The 23,212-nt window shown below is 50.6% G+C and overlaps 1 protein-coding gene across 3 annotated transcripts in view; it reads left to right on the forward strand.

Annotated features, from left to right (window-relative positions):
• The window catches only part of Cabin1 (calcineurin binding protein 1), a 140,252-nt gene that overhangs the window by 105,357 nt on the left and 11,683 nt on the right, over positions 1 to 23,212 (forward strand). For all 3 annotated transcript variants that reach the window (XM_076866211.1, XM_076866293.1, XM_076866339.1), the window contains 3 exons: positions 19,627 to 19,790; positions 20,747 to 20,843; positions 21,414 to 22,097. In XM_076866211.1, coding sequence (XP_076722326.1) covers positions 19,627 to 19,790; positions 20,747 to 20,843; positions 21,414 to 22,097 — 945 coding nt within the window. The remainder of the gene's footprint in view (positions 1 to 19,626; positions 19,791 to 20,746; positions 20,844 to 21,413; positions 22,098 to 23,212) is intronic.

The following is a 23,212-nucleotide window of genomic DNA, read 5'->3' on the forward strand; positions in this document are numbered from 1 at the left end:
CATCCTTTGGTCTCCCATAACATATCTGGGAGGTTTAGGTACTATTATTGTCCCCACTGTAGAGACATAGAAATTTTTACCAGTAGTCTCCAAAGGCTGTGATAAAAGCCCTTTTCTATCCTCTGCCCATTTTGAGGCCCTGTTGCAGTTCATTCCACAGCTTGCATATCTTCTTAGTGTTGTCAGAAGGGTGTTGCTGAGTATGTTTCTCCAGCAACAATTGCTAGTGGTCATGGCACAATGACCCAGGGCCCTGCAGAGTACTGGTGCTATTGTACCCCCTTGAAAGTATAGAAGCTGAGGAAATGCCACAAGATCACACAGCTAGCAAATGGCCAGTCTGGGATTCTAGTCTGTTTGACTTCAAGTCCTACACCCTTCTTAGCTGCTGTGTCATTGGGAATTCAGAGGCAACCTCCCAGCTCTCTTTTTCTGTTTGTGTTGCCTGCTGTGGGTATGTGATAGGGAGGGACAGCAAGAATGGCAAATTGTGTCTTTGTCCCACTTTCCCCTCCTCCTTTCAATAATATAGTCTCTTGTCCCTCCCTTGCTTTGAACAGGGCTGATGGGGCTACGCTGCCCCCAGTTTGTAGAAACCATAAGTCTCCTCCACACTCCAGCCTCCCTTGCATGGCATCCTGTTGACCATCCTGACCACAGGCCTTTGGCTTCCCTCAGTGCCCTCCTCAGGCCTGTTCAGACCTGCTTGTGGAAGCCATTCTTCAATTTATGTTCCCCACAGGGTCTCTGCACCTAGCTTCCTCAAGTTCACCCCCAGTCTTGCCCCAGGTTGGCAGCCTCCTTGCCCAAGAATAGCTTCTTCTCATATCAGGCCCTGCCTGAGCCCCCAACAGGAATCACTTTGTACATGTGCTTTTTGAGGCCCCCAGGACTTCCCCCCGCCCCTTTTTGGTATCTGGGATTGAAATCAAAGGCACTCAGCCACTGAGCCACATCCCCAGCCCTGTTTTGTATTTTATTTAGAGACAGGGTCTCGCTGAGTTGCTTAGCACCTTGCTTTTGCTGAGGCTGGCTTTGAACTTGTGATCCTCCTGCCTCAGTCTCCCGTGCTGCTGGGATTACAGGTGTGTGCCACTGTGCCTGGTTAGGCCCCCAGACTTGACTAAGCACTCAGTCCTCCTGGAATTCAGATGCCTTCACCTAAAGATGAGCAGACAGTGTGAAAAAGACATGAAGTCAGTGTTGGGGATGTGCCTGTGAAGGATAGAACAAGGCCCAGCTTCCGAACAAAGGAACGGTGTGAACGATAACGTGAGGCACAGGTGGGTACACACCAGTAAGGGTCTTGAAGAGTTACAGGGTGTACACATGGATGGTTGGGTAGATGCTGCCATGAGTGTAGATTGCCAGGAGCACTGTTGATACACCCATCCTCAGGTCTTGTACTCACCATAGCTCATTAAATCTTCACAGCCTTCCTGCCTTACAGATGAAAGAATCTGAGGTTAGTGCTTGAGGTTCAGATATTCTGAACCAAATCAGTGGCAGTAGGAATGGTGGCCAGTGAACAGCTCCAGAGATGGGCAAGAAGGACCTTGAACACCCATGAACTGACAGGATAAGGGGCAGGGCAGTAATGACAGGGAGTATAAAAAGAAGTGGGCCCAGGAGCCTAGTAGGCCCTGCATCTGAGTGCAAGGATGTTCCTGTCCTCCAGTGGACAACATACCAGGATGCCCATTCCAGGATGCCACTAAGAGGTAAGCAATGTCCTCAATGCCGCATGAGACTGTGTTGGAAGGATGCTGCTTATTGTCCCAGAGTACCCTCATTTCCTAAAGTTCCAGCATCATTTGTTTCTCAAAAGAATGGTCTGAGATAGGTTATGGCTTTTTCTCTTCGTCCACAGTCACCAATGGCTGTGGAAATACCATCCCTGGCTAGTCAGGAATCCTGTGGGGCTTTTGCTCCTAGGGCCCACCCTTGGTAGCTGTGACTCTGAAAGGTCACCTAGACTCACTGAGCTGACTCTTCATCATGAAGATGACCCAAGGTATACAGCAGAGCCATTACTGCTGTGGGGTCAAAGAAAGCCCAATCACATCACAGTGGTAATCAGAGGACAAAAAAAGCAGGGGAAAAGTTTAAATTGAGGAAATGCGAGCTTCTTGGCTGTAATAGGAATTGCTGCAATAGCACTATTTTTAGCATTGCTGAGATGATCCATGGGCCAATTGTACAAGCAGAGTAAACAAAAGAAACACTTCAAGTTCTCCAGGGGAAAAAAGGTCCCGTTTTTAGGAATCTTAGAGTTAGCACACTGAGCTTATCCCCCACCCTTCCTTTCTTCCTATGTCCTTAACTCTGTAGACTGAGTAAAACTTAATGGCTTTGGGCTTTCTCAGCCCCAGGTCCAGCCTGGAGCAGGTGTCAAAGGCCTCCTTGTCATCCATACCTTTGTATCCGGGGAGGGGGCAAGCCCCAGAGGCATCAGATGGAGGAATGCTTTCCCTGAGAAACTTCCATGACTCTTTGTCTGAGGGCCAGCAAAAGGAAACATAGTAGGGTTGCAGGGACAAGGAGGGGGCAAAGCCATGGACACAGGATGCCCAGGCCCCTGCCTTAATATAGGATACAGCACCAGTTAGAAGTCTTGCCAAGCCAGACTGCCTGTGTTCATGGCTATGATTTATGAAAGAAAGAGAGAGAGAAAGAAAGAAACCAAATGTTAGACTGTCATCCCCTGGTGTACATTCTTTTCTGGAAACACTTTTCACCTCTAGAAGTAGATTCAGAATTGTGGTGAGGTCAAGATGTTTGGTCAGAGGGAATCCATCTCTTTCATGGTCTCATCACCAAGTCCTTAGGATAGCCCTGAAAAGGGAGTTCAGGATCCCCTAACAGATGAGGCAGCCATGACTTGCTAAGGTCACAAGCCTGTGAGTGGCAGAGCCTGGACTAGAGCCCAGGATTGGAGACCCATATCCTGTGGTCTAGCTTTCATGCCAGATTTTTTGCGCAGCCTCTCTGGAGCACTGTTATTTTCCCCCCAGAAGAACTGCAATGTTTGTGTATACATCCAGTTCTGACCTCAGCTCTGGTCCCCTCTGCCCCCAGCTGCTCCACTCTGTATGTTCACTCAAGAGCTCACTGTTTAACATTCCTGAAGAGAAGAATATTTTTCAGTATAGACTTTTTTTTACCACTGTAAGTTATTTTTTAGAGGTTTGCTCTTCCTGCCATGTCTTTCTGAGGCATGGATGATGGGCTGAGCTTGGGAAAAGCCTTACATCCTACATGCTTTGTTCTCCCAAGAAACTGCTCTAGGCCTAGGCCTACTGCCTAACAGGGCAGCACCTAGCTGCAGATGGCAGCAGGCTAAGTTGTAGTGCCCTCAGCAAGGCTGGAAAATGGAGCAAGATAGGCAGCCCTCTCAGACTCAGGGCAGCATGGGAAAAGGCAGAGAGGTTGGGGGAGGTCTATGGCCACTAAGGGGTCAGAGACAGAAAGCTCTTATCTCTAAGCTAGGAAGAAGAGGGGGTTACTGCAAGAATGTGTCCTTTTAGCCAGGCATGGTGACACATGCCTGTAATCCCAGTGACTTGAGAGACTCAGGAGGATCACAAGTTTGAGGCTAGCACTGGCAATTTATTGAGACCCTGTCTTAAAATAGAAATTAAAAAGGACTGGGGGTGTAGCTCAGTGATAGAGCACCCCTTGTGTGATTTAAATTCCCAGTACCACAAAGGAAAAAAAAAAAAAACACCACCACTTTGTTGAGAGGGGACAAGAAAGAGATAGCAGTGCCAGCCTTTGCTTTGTTCATTTAGTCCCCAGGTCAACATTGGCTTGCCTAGCATGTGTGAGGCACTGGGTTCAATCCTCAGCATCACAGAAAATAAATAAATAAATAAATGCTATTGTGTCCTTATGATAGATTCTTATGGCAGCAAAGTCTAGTATGGCTCATATCTTTCTAGGGACTCTGGCTAGCCCTCAAGCCCCAGGGTTAAAGAGCACATTCTGGCCTGAGGGCTCCCATCCTTTACTATGCATGTCACTGGGGTTGCCCTGAGTGGGGTTCTTGAGCCAGGAGCCTCTGTGAGTGTGGCCAGGGCTTGTGGAAGGCAGGAAGGACCCAGAAGAACAGAACATCTGGGCCAAGTCCAACATAATCCTCAGATCTTCACAGTGTGCCCACTCTTGGGGAATGCCACTCTGCCCTTGGTTTAGTTCTGTTGTTGACTTTCTGGTCCTGGCCCCTTTGACCTCAGTTTCTCCATCTCCAAAGGTGGACCAGTTGAATGAGGTCAGTGGTTTTCCAGCCCTTTTTCCAAAGAAACCTTTCTCACAAACCCAATGGAAAACAGATGAGAGGGTAGCTGCTCCAGCAGAGACAGGAAGAGCCAGACCCCACCCTCTCAGGCCACATTCCCACTGGCCCAGGCTCCTGATCAGGAAAGATGTAAGCCAGAGCTGTGGGCTTCCTCTCTTCCTTGCCTCCAGAGTCCCAGCCAGTACCTACTCTTCCTGCTCTCCTTAGCTCAGTAGCCAGGTCTCCTTTGTAGAAAGGCTTCAGCCTAAGAAGTTAATCTCTATCACCCTTTCTTCTCCCCCCGCCCCCACCCCGCTTTTCCTATTTGGAAAGTTTGACCATGTTGCTTGTTGCTTCTGAGAAACTTGAGTTTGAAGTACTGAAGCCCTTTCCTGGTTACCATGGTAATGGGCTGGGCCCACAAGTGCCTGGGGGCCAGGCACTGCCCAGGAGCAAGCCAAGGAGTCCTTTACACATGGGGCCTCTGTCCTTCTGTAGTGTGTATCCTGTCCTGTCTCTGATCTTGGGTGGAACACCCCAGTCACCTCCAGGCTCTTCTCCACATCTGGTTCCACCCCATACCACTGGGTGGCTTTGAGAAAGCTAATCAGTGTTTATAAGGCTCAACTCCTTCAGGGAAAGGATCACATGAAAATGTTCAGCAAAAATACATTACTGCTGTGGACCATAGCACCTGCTTGGGACACCGTACACAGCAACAGTGACCATTGTGTTTAGGGGACATGGGGTAGGGAAAGGATTAGGTGGTTAAAGGAATACAGGTGATAGGGCTTACTGGAGTCAGTAAAGAAGGTAAGATGGTTTGGGGCCAATTGGGGAGGCTCCCTGAAAGCATTGCAGAAATTCACTTGATTAAAAAACAGTTTGGGCTGCATGTGGTGGTGCACTCCTGTAATCCCAGCAATTCTGGAGGCTAAGACAAAAAGTTCACAAATTCAAGGCCAGCCTCAGCAACTTAACAAGACCCTAAGCAACTTAGTGAAACCCTGTCTCAAAATTGTTTTTAAAACAATTTTGGTGGTGCCACTGGGGATGTAGCTCAGTGGTAAAATACCTCTAGGTTCAATCCCCGGTATCAAAAAATAAAAAGTTTTGAAATGCTGATTGTTAATATGTGTATAAGTTAAGTTAGCTCAGAGCAGGTAGCCTTATGGAAGTTCCCCATGGAACATTCCTGCAGATTCAGCTTGTCACTGGCTGGACACAGATTCTGTAGTCTCCCAAATACCACCCTCTCAATACACAGAAACACATTCAACAAGCCCAAGCAAATGAGGGTCCCTTCTGGATGGCTGGGGAAACAACCCAGCATCTGGGTCAATAGGAGCATCCATTAGTAATGGGCTACCATCAGCTTAGCTCCAAGCTTTATTTCCAGGGAGGGATCTACTTAGCCATACTCAGAGTAGGAATAGAGAGCCTTGGACTGCAGGCCACACCTGAGCTCAGGGCCTGGTGGAGAGTGAACCTGGCCCTGCCTCAGGGGAATGGGGTACCCTATGAAGTAATGTGCCTTTGACAGAAAGGTTGGCCTCCAGTGGCTATAGTAGATGAGAAGTCCCTCTCCTGGGAGACAGGAGATACCCATTCTCAGGCATAGCCATAGAGGGAGTACTCCAACTGGCTGGGATCCCACTTCACTCAGCTTCATTCCCTGAGATCAATGTGAGCACCACTCCCAACTCTCAGCCTAGGCACCTGGGTATTCTATTCTGTGGATCTCATAGTATTATGGGCCTAGGAGAGGGGTTTTCTGCCAGTCCACAGCAAGCGTGGTTCAGAACACTCCTGAAAGCTTATACTAACTTTGCAGTTGACCAGATTGTCAGACAGACAGGGGAGAAGGCATTTTCCAGGATCCAACACAGCCTGTAACTGTCATCGTACTCTCACACGAAGCCCCAGGGGGCTCTAGCATGGACTTGGGCACTTCCCCCTGTGGAGAGACAAGGAGGGTGACCCTCATCTTGTGAGGAACCTTCCTGCCCTTGGCCTAAGTATTCTTACCTGTCATCTAGAGATGGTATGCCTGCCTTGGGGCTCTGGAAAAGGCTGTAAACCAGGGCTCAGAGTGCAGGACACTATGTGGTAGAGTACTACGTCCAAAGAGGCCAGAGTCTACAAAGCATTCTCCCAAATATGTCTCCTCAGAGGCTTTGCTTAATGGGAGCCTAGCATAGAATCCCTGAGCTCCCCTTAATCACCATAGGCCTCCCTCTTGCTGTGATAGCCAGATACTGGAACCTTGGGCTGCCCAAATCCCTACCCCTGGGTGTATTTATCTGTAAACCTCAGTGTATTCATCTGTATTGGCAGATGTGGGGGTGCTGTCAGGCTCCTTCACCACTGTGCATGTGAGAATGTGCCTATGGACCTATTCCCAGACTGTATGGGAGAGCATACATCCTCTGGAGAGCTGGGTGCTACTGGTGGTGGGCCTGAAAGTGCAAGGACTGAACGCTTGACACTGATAACAGCTTCTCTCTGGCCTGGGGATGATGAGCACATGTTCTCAGCTTCCTTCAGTCTGACTTGATCTTACAGGAAGTAGATAAGGTATGAAGTGAGGTCATGAGCTTGCAAGGTGCAAGCATTACTTTGGCACCTGGTTTTCATGCCTGTTCCAGTAACTGGGGACAACTGAGAGGAGTGACCCAACTGGAGCTGTCCAGACCTGGGTAATGGATCTCAACCATCCTAGACACTTCTTGCTATGTAACTGCATGAAGCACTCAGACTCTCTGAACCTGTTCACATGTGTGTTGTGTCTATCAGTGTGGATGGTGAGAGGCTTTAGTGGTGTGACTGACATGTGGATTCAGAACTCTTTAATATCCAACTGGGATATTAAAGAAGCCCCTTGTCCTTCTCTACAGCCTAGGAGTGGTTTGTGCCAGGTATGTCTCCCTGCAAATAAGTGACTTCTAGGAGCCCAGGCATGCATCTTTCATGTCCCCAGTAGCAAGCACATTGCCTGACAAAGAAATTATCCTCCATTGGCAAAAAGTTCTGCATTTTCCAGGCTGAAGGGACAGGTTGGACCCAAGCTGATTTGGACAGGAGGCACCTGGAAACGACTCATGGTAAGCTTAGAAATGCTGGTGGACAGGAACCAGGCTAAGAGTAGGAGACTAGCCAGCTCAAAGAGGGGGATATCACTGGGCCAGGTGGATTCAAGGCCCTTGGTAATCTAGGGAAGGAAGAGGGAGCTCCTTGCACTCAAGTGGTAAGAGAAGCTTGTGGGGGGTACAGCATCTCTCCAATTAGACCATCAGTGATGGTCCATTCCCACCTTTCCTTGTTCTTTCTTCAGTGAGGATAGAAGCAGCAGCCAGCAATTGGTAGACAATTCCAGTGCATCCTACCTCACTGGAAAGAAAGCAGGGAGGAAGACTCTTAGAGGCTATAGATAGCAGGGATTTTGCCATGTGCTCTGGAGTAAGGCCTTTTCCTTCTGAGTCCTTTCCTCCTCTGTAGATGGTCACAGTCAGTACTCTTCCCTGAGGTCTGCAAAGCTAGTCATGTGCTAGCTAGAAGGGTACTGCTATTCTTGGAATGTAGTGGCTCACAGGTCCTGAGGCCTACCTGGCCCAGCCCTTTCTCTAACCCAGCTGGAAAATGAAGCCAGGCCACTTCCAGCAATAAAGCCCACTGGTGGACTGATCATAACATCTCTGTTCTGCTCTCCTACCCCTTGAGGATGTTGCTTCAAAAGTCTTCACTCAAGTTCTTGAGTGTCCCACACACCTACAGGTGTCCCATACACCTACACTTCTGCCTACCACAGAGCACTGTGTGGCACAACTCCAGGGGGCGCCATTCACATAGGTACTATAAGGGTAGAGGACAACCCAGGCATTCAGTTGGCCGCTGCCATCCCTGCCGCCCCTACTCTGCCCAGTCTGGGGCCGCCCAGCCCCACAGCTTTCCGTGCTGAAGGTTGCACCCACATCACCCTGTGTCGGATCAGCAGCAGTTTACCACCAACGCACCCGCGGCGGGCCAGGGACCCCGCCAGGATTGGCCAGCCAAAGTCAGTTGCACTGCTGGGCCAGCTTCCAGGAGAGCGCCGGCGCCCTGTCCGGTTCTACCCGCCCCACCCCGGCCCGCCGAGAGCAAGCAAGCGAGCCTCCGCGGCCATGGCCTGGCGCCTGCTTTAGCTCTCCTGCACAGATGCCACGGCGGAGCCGGCGGGTAGGAACTTGCCCTAGGCTGAGGGCGGGGGCTGGGACCAGGGCCACAGGACTACCTTGCTTTTTCTGCCTGCCTCGCTCTCCGCTTTTCTGTGTTTCTTTTACTCAATCCTCCCTGGGTGGGCCCCCGCGTCCGCCCCCAGCCTTCCCGCCCCTGTCGCAGCAGGAAGCCCGTGCGCTGTGGTTTCCCTGACACCCCGCGGAGGAAGTGGGCCGGCAGTGGGGTGCGGTACCCCCACGCCTAAGCTGAGCTGGCGCTCTGCTCAGCGTCAGGTGGGCTGCCACGCCGGCCTAGGCGGTGGCACGCGGGGGTGGCAAGCGCCACTGGAGCCAGCACACGCGCCCGCGCAGGGAGCCCCTTGCAAGCCCAACCCGACCAAGCCCAGGGCAGTGAGCCGACGCGCGCGGGGGTGTGTGCTGCGCTACACCGCGCGAAAGCGAAAGCCACTAGCTGAAGCAACTTGGCGACAGAGACACCGATGAGAAGCACCGCGCGAGAAGCTGCGCGGTGCTGCTCCCGGGGATGGTGAGCTGGCCGCCCGGCTGGGTGGGCAGCAACACCCAGCCGCGGTGCCTCCCTAGTTAAAAATAGCTGCTGTGCGGGGGCGGGAAGATGGTGCCAGCGGTTTTTTAAAAGTGAGAGCCAGCGGGCTCAAAGCTTTGGGCTAAACCCGGTCCTTGACCCTCAGCACTCACATTGGTGGGAAGGGTAGGGTTGGAGGTAGGGATCGCGTGAGCCTGGGTTGGGCCTGGGCGTGGGATGAAGGTACCCATGTGGAAGGCAAGGCTGGCCACGGAGAGTTGGCCCCTGGACTCTCCCCTACACACTCGCACTTGGTTGTTTGTCGTTTCTGCTTTTCCCGGGAGGGGGAGGGGAGGAAAAACCTAGTGCGCGTTGTCTCCTTTGGCAGAGGAGGCTGGAAACGGTGGGCGCCAGCTGCGGGCGAATTGCAGCCTTCCCCAGGCCCTGCCTGTGTGGGTTCTGGTCTTATTACCTGTATTGACACTGGGAATTCCTCGCCCTCTGTAGTCCAAACTTGACAATGAAGACCGAAGACCGTGTTGGGGGTGGGAGGGAGCGGGCCTGGTGGCTTGTGCACAGCCCTGCAGCTAGAGAAGCTCCCAGATGACTTTGGGGTAAAAGCTGTAGGAATTTCTTGCCCCCAGTGGTGTTCAACCTGGCCTTCTGGAGCCCTCTTTCCACCCCCTTAAGCCTGGAGCAAAAATGCTACAGGAGGGGGAGGGCCCCTAACTCCTCAGGGCATCAAAGGCTGGAGAGTTGCCAGCCTAGAAACAGTCCTGGCCCAAAATGCCTGGTCTCCTGAGAATGAGGGCTGCAGAGGAGCAGGCGAGGGGATATAGGATCCTGGCCTGGCTCTGTTCTTGATGCTGTCCTTACTTGGGGGCAAGTGGGGTGGAGTATAAGAACCTAGTGGGCTGAGTGCTGTTCTGGTCTCAGCTCCCTGCTAGCTGCCTGCCTGCCCTGGAACTGGTCTCCTCTCCCACAGTGGGGGTATAAGTGAAATCATGTGTTGAAGAAGCTGGGCAGGCACCCTGTGAATTGTTGACCCCAGAAGATGAAATCAACTCCTGGGGCTCACTGGCACTGAAGTATCCTTCCATACCCTACCTGCTCCTCTCTCTCCAGGTAGTCTTATTTGGGTGGTTTGTATGAGTCTTTGAGTGACAGGTGTGTCTCTAAAACTTTGGAGGATTTTCAGGTATTTTCCTTACAAGTTCTTCTGACCTCAGGGCCTACAGTCCAGATTCTTTCACATTCCTGGCTCAGCTAAGTGTCAGGCTATAACTCTGAGGCTGTCCTGGAGCCCACAGAAAGTTTTGTGCTTCTCTGGGGGATCGGAGAAGGCCCTTGATCTCCTGTCCCAGAACCCCACCCTGCTGGTAGGCTCCATCACTCTCTCTAGCACCAGCCATCACTAGGCATCTCGTCCTTAGCTAGAAGCAGCCTTTCCTTATCCCTGTGCCTGCTGCTCCTTGGAATGGGATGCCAGTAAGCTCCCCCTCCTTCTCCTGTTCTTAGTATTGAGTCACCACTGTATCCATATGGGTGGGGGGTGCTGTAGGAATCCCTCAGTCAGGAGAACAGGCTCTCCCCTGGTTACTCACAGTGGTGTTTTCTGTGAACAAAGCTGTTGGAAAAGTGTTGCTCTGGGAAGCTTTGATTACTGGTCTTCCTTTGTAAACTCCCCCACTGTACGACTTCAGCCACCCAAGCATCACCTCCAAGAGTCCAGCCTGCTGCTTGGTGCCTTCTCTCTTGGTCCCTGAGGGCAAGCCATCCCGTGTAGAGGGAGGAGAGCTTCATAGATAAGAATGTTCAGCCCAGCATTCTTCATAATAATTCTGGAGACTCTGACCCAGTTACCCATCAATAACCCACTTTTTTTTGGGTTTAGTGTTGTGTGGTCATTTTATTATTTTTATGGTACTGGGGATTGAACCCAAGGGTGTTCTACTACTGAGGTATACCCACAGCCCTTTTTAATTTATTTTGAAACAGGGTCTCACTAAATTACCCAGGCTGACCTCAAACTTGCCATCCTCCCATCTCAGCCTCCTGAGTCATTGGCTCTGTGATTATTTTATTTTACTTTTTAGTACTGCAGATTTAACTTAGGAGCACTTAACCACTGAGCTACATCCCCAGCCCTTTTTATTTTGAGACAGAGTCTCAGTATGTTGCTTAGGCCTCACTAAATTGCTTAGGCCCCACTAAGTTGCTTAGGGCCTTGCTATGTTGCTAAAGCTGGCCTTGAACTTTCAATCCTCTTACCTCAACTTCCTCAGTCACTGGGATTACAAGTGTGCACCACCACACCCACTTGTGGTCATTTTGGGGGGCAAGTGAGGACCAGGGATTGGACTCAGGGGCACTCAGCCACTGAACTACATACCCAGCCCTATATTGTATTTTATTTAGAGACAGGGTCTCACTGAGTTGCTTAACATTTAGCTGTTTCTGAGGCTGGCTTTGAACTCGGGATCCTCCTGCCTCAGCCTCCCAAGCCACTTGGATTACAGGTGTGTGCCACCACACTCAACACTGTGGTCATTTTAAATGAGATATTTTTGACAATGTGGGAAAATATGCTCTATTTACTGAGTTAAATAATCTAGATAAACATTACATGCTCCCTGTGCTTAGGATATGCTGGATGGTGGGGCTGACTAAAAGAGTCATCATTGTATGCTCAGCTGCCCATTTTCTACCTGTTCTGTGGAGGCTCTTTCTCTAGCTCCTGCTCCTGCTTTGTCTGGTTTTCCCTGATAAGCCCTCAGAGTCTTTGCTTTCTTGGCCCTCAGAGTCTTTGCTTTCTTGGCCCACTGCTCCTTCTGTCAGCCTCTCTCCTGTCCCTGCATCTTGGCTCTCTGGGGAGTTGGACCTCCCCCACACCCTGAAAGGGGTTTGTCTGTTGCATTAATTTCCAGAGCCTGCCTAGGGCTAGCCCAGATATGGCTCTGTGGGACAGGATGTTCTCCCTGCCCTCTTGGGACTCACTGAAAGCCACCTGAGGTTTGCACCAAAGTTGAAAGGACTTGGAGTCTAGGCTTTATGACTTTTACCTAAAACTTTCCTTCTCGGGGCTGGGGAATGTGGCTCAAGCGGTAGCACGCTCGCCTGGCATGCGTGCAGCTCGGGTTCGATCCTCAGCACCACATACAAACAAAGATGTTGTGTCCGCCGAAAAACTAAAAAAAATAAATATTAAAAATTCTCTCCCTCTCTCTCTCTTTAAAAAAAAAACAAAAAAACTTTCCTTCTCAAGACAGTCTACAGGCAGGCCCATTAGATAGCTGTCCTGATTTTCCTTTCCTCACTAATACAGGTAGACTTAAGGAGTTCCCTGAGAATTCATCTCACCTCACCAGGTTATGAGCTCCCCAGGAGAGCAGGTCTGTTCAGAGGGCTATTGTAAGCAAGAGTGATGCCATGATGCCATCTTACTGCCTGCCTACCAGCCCTCTCACCCTTGAGCAGTCCAGCATTCAGAGAGCAACCTAGAGTTCAGTTTCAAGAACAGGGATGCTATTCTGTCCAGGGCACAGGCCTTTGAAATTAGCTGCTGATGTCAAGAGCCAGGGACAGTGACATATGCTGGCACATGCCTATAATCCCAGCAACTAGGGAGGCTGAGGCAGGAGGATCACAAGTTCAAGGCCAGTCTCCACAGCTTAGCAAGACACTGTGTCAAAATAAAAAGGGCTAGCAATGTAGTTCAATGGCAGAGCATCCCTGTGTTGATTCCTAGAACAAAAGAAAAAAAAAAAAAGAGCGAGAGACAGTTCCTGTAGACAGCCTGAACAGGGCCAGCCCAAGAAGGCCCCAAACTCAGGCTGCTTGAGATGGCGAGCTTCAATGAGCTAGAGAAGGGAAGATGAAGGGGATATTCACTCCCACTCACCCAGCTTCCCACTTGCTGTCTTGTTAGGTAGTACCCTCGGACTCCCCAAAGTGATGTTGGCACTTCATTGCCTTTCCCTCCTAAATACCTCTGTGTGGCACCCATGTGGTTTCTTTATAACCTTTCTCAGCATTCCCAGGTGTGGATATTTTCTCTTTTGCCTGAAACTTGCCTGGCATCCCATGTGGGCATGGCCCTGGGACTGGCAGATCAGGGGAAGAGGTCAATCTGAGTCCTGTGGGTGTGACAACAAGAGGGAGCTGGAAGAGGCCAACTGAGCTCTGGGAGGACCAAGGCTGGAAGCCATTTCCCACAACAGAACCTAAAGGGACTTAAATATGACCCTCAGAGGACCTGTGGTGCTAGTGGAGGACACTGAACTCATTTTCCCTCTCTGGAATACAAGGGCTGGGTTGATTACACACTCAGACTGTCCCTGCTAGTATAAGTGTAGGATGAATCTCTTGAGTCCCCTCCTAATCCCATCCCCAAACCTCATCTGCTCTGCAACAAACCTTGGACCTAGTGAATTTCTGAATGGGCACACCCTTGCCTGCTGTTCTTTCCTGCTCTGACTTCCAAGGGCACTTGTGTTCCTGGGGAGGCTTTTCCCTGTATCCTTAGAGGAGGATGTAGCAGGATCTGTAACTGAAAGACAGGGCCTGCTAAGATAACAGGGCTAGGAACCCTTGGCCTAGGAGCCCCAGAATAGCCTTGGGCTATACTGTCAAAAGTAGCTTAAGCAGTGGCCCATTAGAGGGCCATGGGGTTTACTGAGAGAACCAGATCTGTATTTGAATCTGTGGCCTTCAGGTGCTAGGTTCAGAGGTGGCTCTAGGTTGAGTAAATGGCTGTGTTCAGTGGCCTCACTGATATGCAGACCCTAGGACCCAGGAGTGTGCATGGGTGAGCTCTTCCAAGGCCTTTAGGGAAGTGTGGGCTGGTGGCCAGCTTCTGGAATCCAGGGAAAGAGGAACCTGGCCAAGCACTGTGGTACACACCTGTGATACCAAAAACTCAGGAAGCTGAGGCAGGAGTATCCTAAGTTTGAGGCTAACCTCCACAACTTAGCAAGATCCTGTCTCAAAACAAAAAAGTCTGGAGATGTAGCACAGTGTTAGAGCATCTATACCCTTCCAGGAGTAAGTTCTTTTGGATAACAGTGTGCAGGAGACATCATGAGCCACAAGCTCAGGCACAGTCTTGGCTAGATGGTCCAGAAACAATTTTCCATACCTGCAGGAGCCACTCTGTCTTTCATCTCCCTACTGTGTCAGTCAATAAGATTGCCATGAGCAGAAATCAAACTGTTCTCCTGGCTCCGCCCCCCGCCCAATTCCCCAACACACAAACTTTTCAGCCCCTTTGTGAGTGGACAGAACATTCATGGGCACCAGCACAGCCTGGAGGGTACCTAGGCAGAGGACTTAGAACTGACAGGGGAGCTTCTGACTCCTTCCTGCCTGTGGCTCTCTCAAATCTGTGATTCTGTTCTGGCCTGTCCTTCAGATTCTAGGGGGTGTCAGCACCCCATTGCTGGTCTCTATCTACTCTCAGCCGGGCCTCCTTTCTGGCACTGCTGTCCACAGCCCTTCTCATCAGGCCCCAACTTAGCTCTTCCTCCACCTAGCCTCCCACCACCTCATGTCGGGCAGTGGTGAGGAAAACAGGGCAAAGTAGGTGCCATCTCCTACTGGACTCCTGTCTTCAAACTGGGAGGACCTCTGTAACACTGTGGCTCTCTCTGAGGTTCTTCATAGCCCTTCACAGGCAGGGTATGAGAAGGGCAGTATAAGCAGAGACCTACTTTGGCTCCTCTCTGTCCCCATGGAGTAAGGCTTTGTCCAGACCACCCTGGAGTTACACAGAAGCTCATCTCTTCTTGGCTCATCCAGGAAGCAGAGTTGTTGGCTTGCTCTCCACCGTGTTATCTCTGCCTGGTGGCTCTATTTCTTCAGTCCAAGTGACCCTGAAGTCCATCCTCATGGCTATAGGAAGCCGTCTCTGGGCTGAGGTGGGGTTTACTTCCATCTGCACACAGCCCCATGCTAAGGAAATGAGGGGATGTTCCCTGGGGCTCCTGCTAGAAAGGAAGGCCTGACTGGGATCTTGGACTCACTTGCTTGTTATTTCACTATAGCTGCTGAGGTGGACAGAGCAGCAAAAAGGTCCAGCCCTGGGAGTGGGAAGGAACAAATTCATTACAGGTAGAGGGGAGAGGATGGTACTCATTGCCTGGTAAACAGATTGAGGAGTCCCACGCTGTGCCATGTGCATGAATGAAAGGTGAATAAATGAACAAGGGCTCTTGAGCCAGCCAGACTCGGCATAGGAAGTATGCTCTTCAGCACCAATATTATCAGGAAAGAATAAGCAAGAAACCAAAATGAAACAAGTGTGTGCAAGTGCAAAATGTTGTGTCTCAAGTCTCTAAGGACTGGTTTGGGGACATTCAGTGGCAACAGACAGACAGGAACCTCCATAGTTCCCTTCTGGTTTTTCATGGATTCACTACCTGATTCGTTTCATCTTCTGTTCTTTCCATGATGGGCGGTGTTATGTCATGGAAGGAAACAGAAGGAAGATAGGGATCTAAACCTTGTTCTGGAATGTGCAGTGCAAACTAGACCTGTTCACACAGGAGTGTTTGTCAATGTTTGGGTACTCCAGGAGGTGGTTATACACTGCTGCTCAATGACAGAGACTCAGAGAGGGCTTTCTGCCCACGTGGGTTTCTACTCCTGACAGACCCAGCCTGTGTAGGTTTCTCTTTCCCGTTACAATGAATGTGCTTCTGTTGCCATCACCTGCCATCTATCTACTATGCCACCTTTCTGTGGCCATCAGAGGGGTCGAGTCCTTCCCTGCCCTACCCTTATTGCCCTACCCTTTCCTTTCACCTCACCCCAAACCAGTAGGTCCTGAGAGTGAAGCTGCCTCATTCATCCCCCAGCCCCCTAGCAGAGTGAGTGCCTGGGCCAGAGAGGTCAGTTGCTAAGGATGGAAGCCCAGCATCAGCTGGCAAGGGACAGGGGAGGCAAGAGGTTGGGTGTGCCGCTTGGCCAACACTGCCCAGGTCCCTCTGAAACAGAACCTGTGGACATTCCAGATGTTCCAGATGAGGCTTTGGATGAACCTGGGGCTCAAACCTGTCTCCTGGGACATTGTCTCACTTCAATAAACAGAAGACAGCTTTTGTCCCCAAAAGTGATGAGGGTATACCAACATCCAGTCTCCAAGCAGTTTTAGATGCACTCACAGTACCAGGTAGCCTACTTTAGGTGACCTCATGGGCCCTCCAAGAGGTTTTTTTCTTACATCCTCATTGGCTCATTTTAGAAGAGCCCCCTGACACACACACATACACACAGATAAATACCCTGTGTCTTCGATCCTTGAACTTGGGAACGAGAGTTTGAAATCCCTCTCTGAACTTCTATGTGCTTCTCTGTCTGCAGAGGGCCAGGTGTGGTTATCTTAGGTAGCACCTTCTTGGCCCCTTTTTTCCTGTGGGGGAGAGGTGAGCTGTTTGTCACCTGGCTTAATCAACTGTTGCTGCCTTGCAGTGATTGCCTTTTGGTGATGGGGCACCATTCATCTTCCCTGCAGCCCCATCTCTGTCCCCAGCATGGGGCACCTCTGCATACTCAGAGTTCTGAAGAGCATTCTCTTTTCCATGAGAATTATCTCCCACCTTTCCTAAACAGTTGAACATGAACATTTACAGGGTAAGGGACAAACAAGGAGATTAGGGAACTATGATTCTCCAGATGGAGGCTTCAGCAGAGTCCATGTCTACTCTCTAGGAGGCAGAAGGCCTTCTCAAACTGGCTGCCTTACCTGCTCTGCCAGGTTTGTCAGGGCCCTGGGGACCCAGTACCAAAGCAGACCCACTCTTGGTCAAGATATACTGCCAGCCTAAAACAACCCTCAGCTATCTGAGGGGCAGACCTTAAGTTGTCTCTGTGAGAGTCAGAGGAGGGCAACATGCCAGAAGGGCTTTGGAGAGAAGGTGACATCACAGCTGGACCTGGGAAGACACAAAAATTGATTAGGCAAAGGAGGTAAAAGGATGTAAGCAGAAGCTCCCAGGCATAGAATTCCTGGCTTGTGTCAGGCCAGAGGGGCTGAGGGCTTGGTAAGGGAGTTGAGAAAGGAGGTTTTAAAAAGCCAGTGGGCATAATTTCAATCCTTAGAGCATGATTCTGGGGTTCTTGCACCATAGGAAAAAGACCTTTCCTGCTAATTAAGATGAAATGGGCTACTTTGAGAGGTAGTTAGCCTTTCAGATGTGCCTCTGATGGGCATCAAACTTATAGTATGGAGGGTAGAAAGGCAGTAGGAGTAGGGCTCAAGCACCCTCAGTCTTTCTAGGCCTAAGTGCCTGGGAGCCTTTGAGACCCTCACAACTCTTGTCTTTTTTCCTCTCTCACCCTGCCTGTGCCCTGGCATCAGAGCTACTAGTGTGGAGACTCAGGGTGATGGGAAAGTCAGCCTCCCTCATTACATCCCCACTCCCCAAAACACAATTGAGGAAAACACATGCCGTTCTTTTATTCATCCTCACCTGATATGAGGGCTGGACCTTTTCCCATCCACAGCTGCTCTGCCAGATTTGTCAGGGCCCTGAGGTCTGAAAGGGTCTGACTTTAGTTCTGGGTAAGAGTAAGCTAAGCTCAGCACAGAAAGTGCTAGAGGGATTTCTCCAGGATCATTCTGAACCCCCTCATTTGTGCAGGGCATATCACTCACTTTCCCCTCCAAGTCATACCCTGTTCTCCAATGCAATTTGTAGCTCTGGGTTTCTTCCCTCTCCCAACCAGTGCAGTTGAGGCTGGTACAGGTGGTCCAAGATTCCCTCTGTAGGCCCAAAGGAATCCTTTCCTTGGAGCCATGGATGTGGTGAGGGGCCAAACGTGAGCTGCTCTTGGAAAGTTACTCCACATCTCCAAGCTCCAGCATCCACAGTGTAGCTGTGTGAAACTATGGTGAAGTGCTTCCCAGGGAGCTGGGTCCTTCCCTGGCCCCTCCTGCTAGGCCTGGGAGGTAACAGAGAGAGCACTTTCATGGCCACTGCAGTCTTATTTAGATCTTACACAGCTCTGGGAACAGGTGGTTGCCAGGGCGTGGGGTCCTCACCTCCCCAAACCAGCAGCTACAGCTGCTTAAAAAGCATCCAACATACCTCCCTGTGGTAGCTTTTCAGCTGCTACAGAACCACTCCTGAGGAAGACACACTATTGGTGTTTGTCATACTGGATATAGATGGCCTCAGCCCCCTGGTTGGGCATTGCTGTGGATAGAATGTGGCCTCCAAATAGCCCCCTAGCCTATCTGGTGGGCCCTTTTTGTCACAGTATGAGCCAGGCTGCTCATTTCTCTGCCTAGTGGCGCAGTGTGGAGGTGCAAGTGCTCGGGGATGTGGATTTTAAGCTCTACTGGGACCCAAAGAGCTCAAAGCTGGAGGTGCCCTGTCTTCCCTCCAGGACTGCTGGAACAGAGTAGGCCCAAGCTCTGCATGGGCATACAAACAGGCAGTGAGCACCCACAAGAATAGGGCCCTGAGAGGGGCACCACCTGGGCACGCCACTGTAGTCCACATGGATGATAAGTGAGGTCCCAAGAACCCCATACTGCAGCCTGACATAGATCAGGCCCCATGCCCAGGAGGAGCAAGAGGAGGCAGTGCAGCCTGTCTTTTGCAGACTTAGTCCATTCAGGCAGGAATATCTCCATTATTTGGCTACAGGGACCCATATGGGAGCCTTCCAGCTCCTTCCAGGCTTCTGAGGTCCTCTGCTAGTGACCAGCCTCCTTAACGTTCTTTTACTCATCATTCCCTTTCTCTGTCACTCATGCCTTCCCTACACCTTGACTGAACCCCAAGTGGTTGTTAGATGTCATGTTGGTCACCAGGACCCTGCAAGGGACTAGATTCTGGAGCTGGCAGTGGGTAGGATATGTCTAGTACTGCAATGGATTAGGGAGAGGGGAGGAGGGTCCCTGGTGGGCAAACTGGCCTGGGTATCATGGGAGCTGTGAAGATTCTCTGGGTACTGTAGGGAAGGAGGTGTGCAAGATAGGGCTGTGTTGGAGTCATCTGGGGGCAACAGCTACCAGAGCTTCACCATGGTCCCCCTTTTGTTGTTGCTGTTGTTTTGTTTTGGTTCTGGGAATTGAACCCAGGAGTACTTTACTACTGAAGTACATTCCTAGTCCCTTTTATTTTGAGACAGGGTCTTACAAAGTTGCTGAGGCCCTCACTAAGCTACTAAGGCTGGCCTCAAACTTGAAATCCTTCTTCAGCCTCTAGAGGTGATAGGATTATAGGCGTGTGCCACCATACCCAGCATCATGTCCCCATTTAACCTAGTAGTTTCACCTCTAGATATTGGTTGTGCATCTAAGTCAGCACCTGTACTGAGAGGTGTGCATGTGACCTGAGTGCCGCCATAGAAGATAAACCCAGTAAACCATGCAACATAGTCATACAAAAGAGGTAGCAGAACTGCATGCATGTCATTTGCCACCATTGAGGAGGAGGCAATAAGTGGAAGTGGCCACACTTCTGTCTTCTGGATGGTGAGAAGGGGCCAAGGAGTCCCTAATGGGATGGTGTGACTTTGGCACCATGGCAGGTTCCAGGCAGGAGTGTCTCTGAGGCTTCAGCCATGGCAGTCCTCCTCACAGCCTACCTCTGCCCATCCCACAGGGCATCTGGCGGATCCCTGTGGATGAGATTGACCGGCCGGGCAGCTTCGCCTGGCACATGAACCGCTCCATTGTGCTGTTGCTTAAGGTGCTGGCCCAGCTCCGGGACCATAGCACCCTGCTGAAGGTGTCCTCCATGCTACAACGGACCCCAGACCAGGGCAAGTGAGTGAGCCACACACGTACCCATCCTGGCCCGTGACCATGCTACCCTGAGTCAGTCATCTACCCGGGGCTTTTGTGCCCTGCTCAACTTGGCCCTGAAGCCTACTTGTGGGGGAGTCCCAGCCAGCCTTTTCTCCTCAAGAACTCTCTGTCCCAGTGTCTAGAACCTAAGGGATATCTCTCCCACCCTCAAGCATTCCAGGGCCAAAACAGGCTCTCTCCACTGACCTTGGTTTTCCTTCCCTCTATTTCCCCTTAGCCTGGGACTCTCAGAGGTGATGTCAAGTCTTGGGGAAAACAGACATTCATACCATAGCCATAGTACTCCAGGTAAAGGCCAGGAATAATTTGCAGCAGGAGAGCCATGTCTTCAATGGGGACCAGGGACCCCTCAACCAGAAGGGTAGAACAGCCAGAACAGAGGGACACCTGACATAGCTGGTGCATGTAGGGGTTGTGTAGGGTCCTAAGAAATAGAACTCACAGGTGGACTGGCCTGGTCATAAAGCCTTAAGCTAGGCCAACCATCCTCCATTAGCTGCCCTCCTCACCTTCTCATGGTCTTATTCACCTATGAGGTCCCAGGTAACATGCCACAAGTTCAAAGGGGCCTCCAGCTGGGGCTTGGAGCACCCTTGAGACAGACTTTAGGGAGAAGAACTAAAGCTCATCCCTTCACCCCGACCCTACCTAAGCCAGTACACAGGACTGGCCCATCGTAGCCCTGCCTTCAGGGTTCACAGCCAGTCGAGAAGGGCAACCAGCTGGGGCTAAGTCAGAAACCTGTTGAGTGTGGAGGGTGGGACTCAGGTGAAACTTGGGGGAGCAGACCTCAGTAAGTGGGACACAGAAACAAACATTCTTGGGGCAGGAACTAGACACTGGGCTACTACGTAGCAGCACTGTGTGGTATCTGACATGCTCCCATCCTTTCTAATCACCCTGTGTCACCATAGGAAGTATCTACGAGATGCAGACCGCCAGGTTCTGGCACAGCGGGCCTTCATTCTCACTGTGAAGGTGCTGGAGGATACACTGAGTGAGCTTGCAGAGGTATGTTGCCCATCACCCTGCTCCTCCACCACCAGTGAACTATGTGTGTACACCCTCCCTCTTCACCCTCCAAGCAGGTAGAGTACTACTCCCATTTTGCAGATGAATGAACCAAGGTCCAGGAGTTTAAGTGACCCACTTAAAAGGTGAGGCTGCTGGAAACTGAGCCAGGACTGCCTCTTCAGAATCAGTGCCTAGTAAGGCTAGACTGGGCTTGATGGTATCTGGGTCTGGGGGTGTCCTTGAAAGTGTCCTTGCCACCAGAAACCCTGGCCTCATGTACCAGTGGTTAAAGAGACTTGGCTGTGCAACAAGCACATTTGGTGACCCTAGATAGGTCCCTTCCTATAAAACACCCTGTGTCTCCCATCACAAAGGGACAAGAAGACTAGGCAGTGCCATCCCAGCTAGAGCCAGGCTTGTTACTCAGGAGTAGCAAATAAATAGTTCCATTGATCTGGCTACCTGGGAGTGTCATGGGGCAGTCTAAGGTTGACAGGAGTGACTTTGGGTGGGAGAGGATGTCAAAAGGTACAAGTTACCAATGTTTTATTTTTGGTTTCCTTGTAGGAGTCAGAACGCCCAGGGCCCAAGGCCTGTAGCCTCCCTGGAGCCAGGATGACCACCGATGTCTCACACAAGGCCAGTCCTGAAGATGGCCAGGAGAGCCTCCCCCACTCCAAGAAGCCCCTTTTGGCTGAGGGCTCAGGACCAGGTCCCGAGCCAGGGTGTAAAGTTGGCCCACTCAACCACTGGTCCATGGTCATGGATGCAGGAGACAGTGCAGACCAGGGCAAGGAACAGAAGGACAAGGAGAGTCCCAGAGGAGGGCCTACTGAGCCTATGGACACGGGTGAGGCTGTTATTCATCGCCCAGACTTGGAGCGGACACCAGCTGTGCTGCCGGGTCGCCCCCCAAGGGACCGGGGCCCTGAGAGCAGGCCCACTGAGCTGTCCCTGGAGGAACTGAGCATCAGTGCCCGCCAGCAGCCCTCTCCATTCACACCAGCCCCACCAGTCTCCACTACTACCAACTCTTCCCCAACCACTGCCACAGGGGCCAGGGGGGTCAGCCATCCTGAGGAGCCACCCCCACGGCCCAGCCGCAAGAGGAAACTTCTGGAGGATACTGAGTCTGGCAAGACACTCTTGCTGGATGCCTACCGTGTGTGGCAGCAGGGCCAGAAGGGTGTGGCCTATGACTTGGGCCGCATTGAAAGGATCATGTCAGAGACCTACATGCTCATCAAACAGGTGGGTGGGCCTATCCACACACCCCAACCTGCCCTTGGCCTTCTGTCCTCCAGGAGTCTTATTCCTGGGGGTCCAGATGTACCAGGTCCTGCCTCTGGGGTGGGTATTAGGTATCTTGTTCACCCCATCCAACTGTGTGCTTTTTTTTTCCTTTAGTATGATTTATTGGTTTTATTTTGTTTTTGAGACTTTCTACAATGATAAGGCAATACATATAGAGTCAGAAAAATAATGAGCTTTAAAATGTCTGAATTCAGTCTTAAAGTAAAATGAAACCACATTGCAAATCCAATACTCAGAGATCAGACATCTGGTCCCATCACTATGAGGCAGTTCCTTTGAGACTTCTGTGGGTACCATCTAAAGGTGGCTGAAGTACCCTGAATGTAACCAGAGAAAGTATCATCCCTCTTTTTTGCCTTTTTTTTTTCCTTATCTTTTTTTTTCCTCGTACTTCATTGGTACATTGTAGTTGTACATAATGATGGGATTTGTTGTGTTATATATTTGTACATGCACACAGTATAACAATATAATTTGACCAGTATCACTCCCCAATATCCTCCTTTTTTCCTTCCTTCCTCCCTCTCTCAATTCCTTTCCTCTATTCTACTGATCTACCTTCATTTCTTATGAGATTCACCCAACATCTCTTTTCCTTTGCCCTCTCTAGCTTCCACATGTGAGAGAAAACATATGACCCTTGATCTTCTGAGTTTGACTTATTTCTCTTAATGTTTTCAAGTTCCATCCATTTTCCTGCAAATAACATGATTTCATTTTTAAGCACATATTTTTTTCAAATTGAAATTATTCCCATAGAAAGAATACCCAGAACTCAGTGACAAGTTCAAATGGGTTGACCAAATCCCTGATTAACATTTTTTTTTCCCCAAATTCTATCGATTTCCAGGACATTCTTTAAGATGTCCTGCCTTCACCTCACCAGCCACCAATGTTAACTTCCATTTGTTTTTGTTGCTAATTACTCAGAAGACAGTAAAAGTACTGCTGCTTTCCTTGCTAGGGAACCTGGTCCCTTGCCCTGGCTTGCTCACTCTCCTGCCTTTGCTTGGCAATGTATAGACATCCCCTGCAAGCAAGCTTAGCCTGCT

The sequence above is a fragment of the Callospermophilus lateralis genome, chromosome 1 (assembly GCF_048772815.1).
Source record: "Callospermophilus lateralis isolate mCalLat2 chromosome 1, mCalLat2.hap1, whole genome shotgun sequence".
NCBI lineage: Eukaryota > Metazoa > Chordata > Mammalia > Rodentia > Sciuridae > Callospermophilus > Callospermophilus lateralis.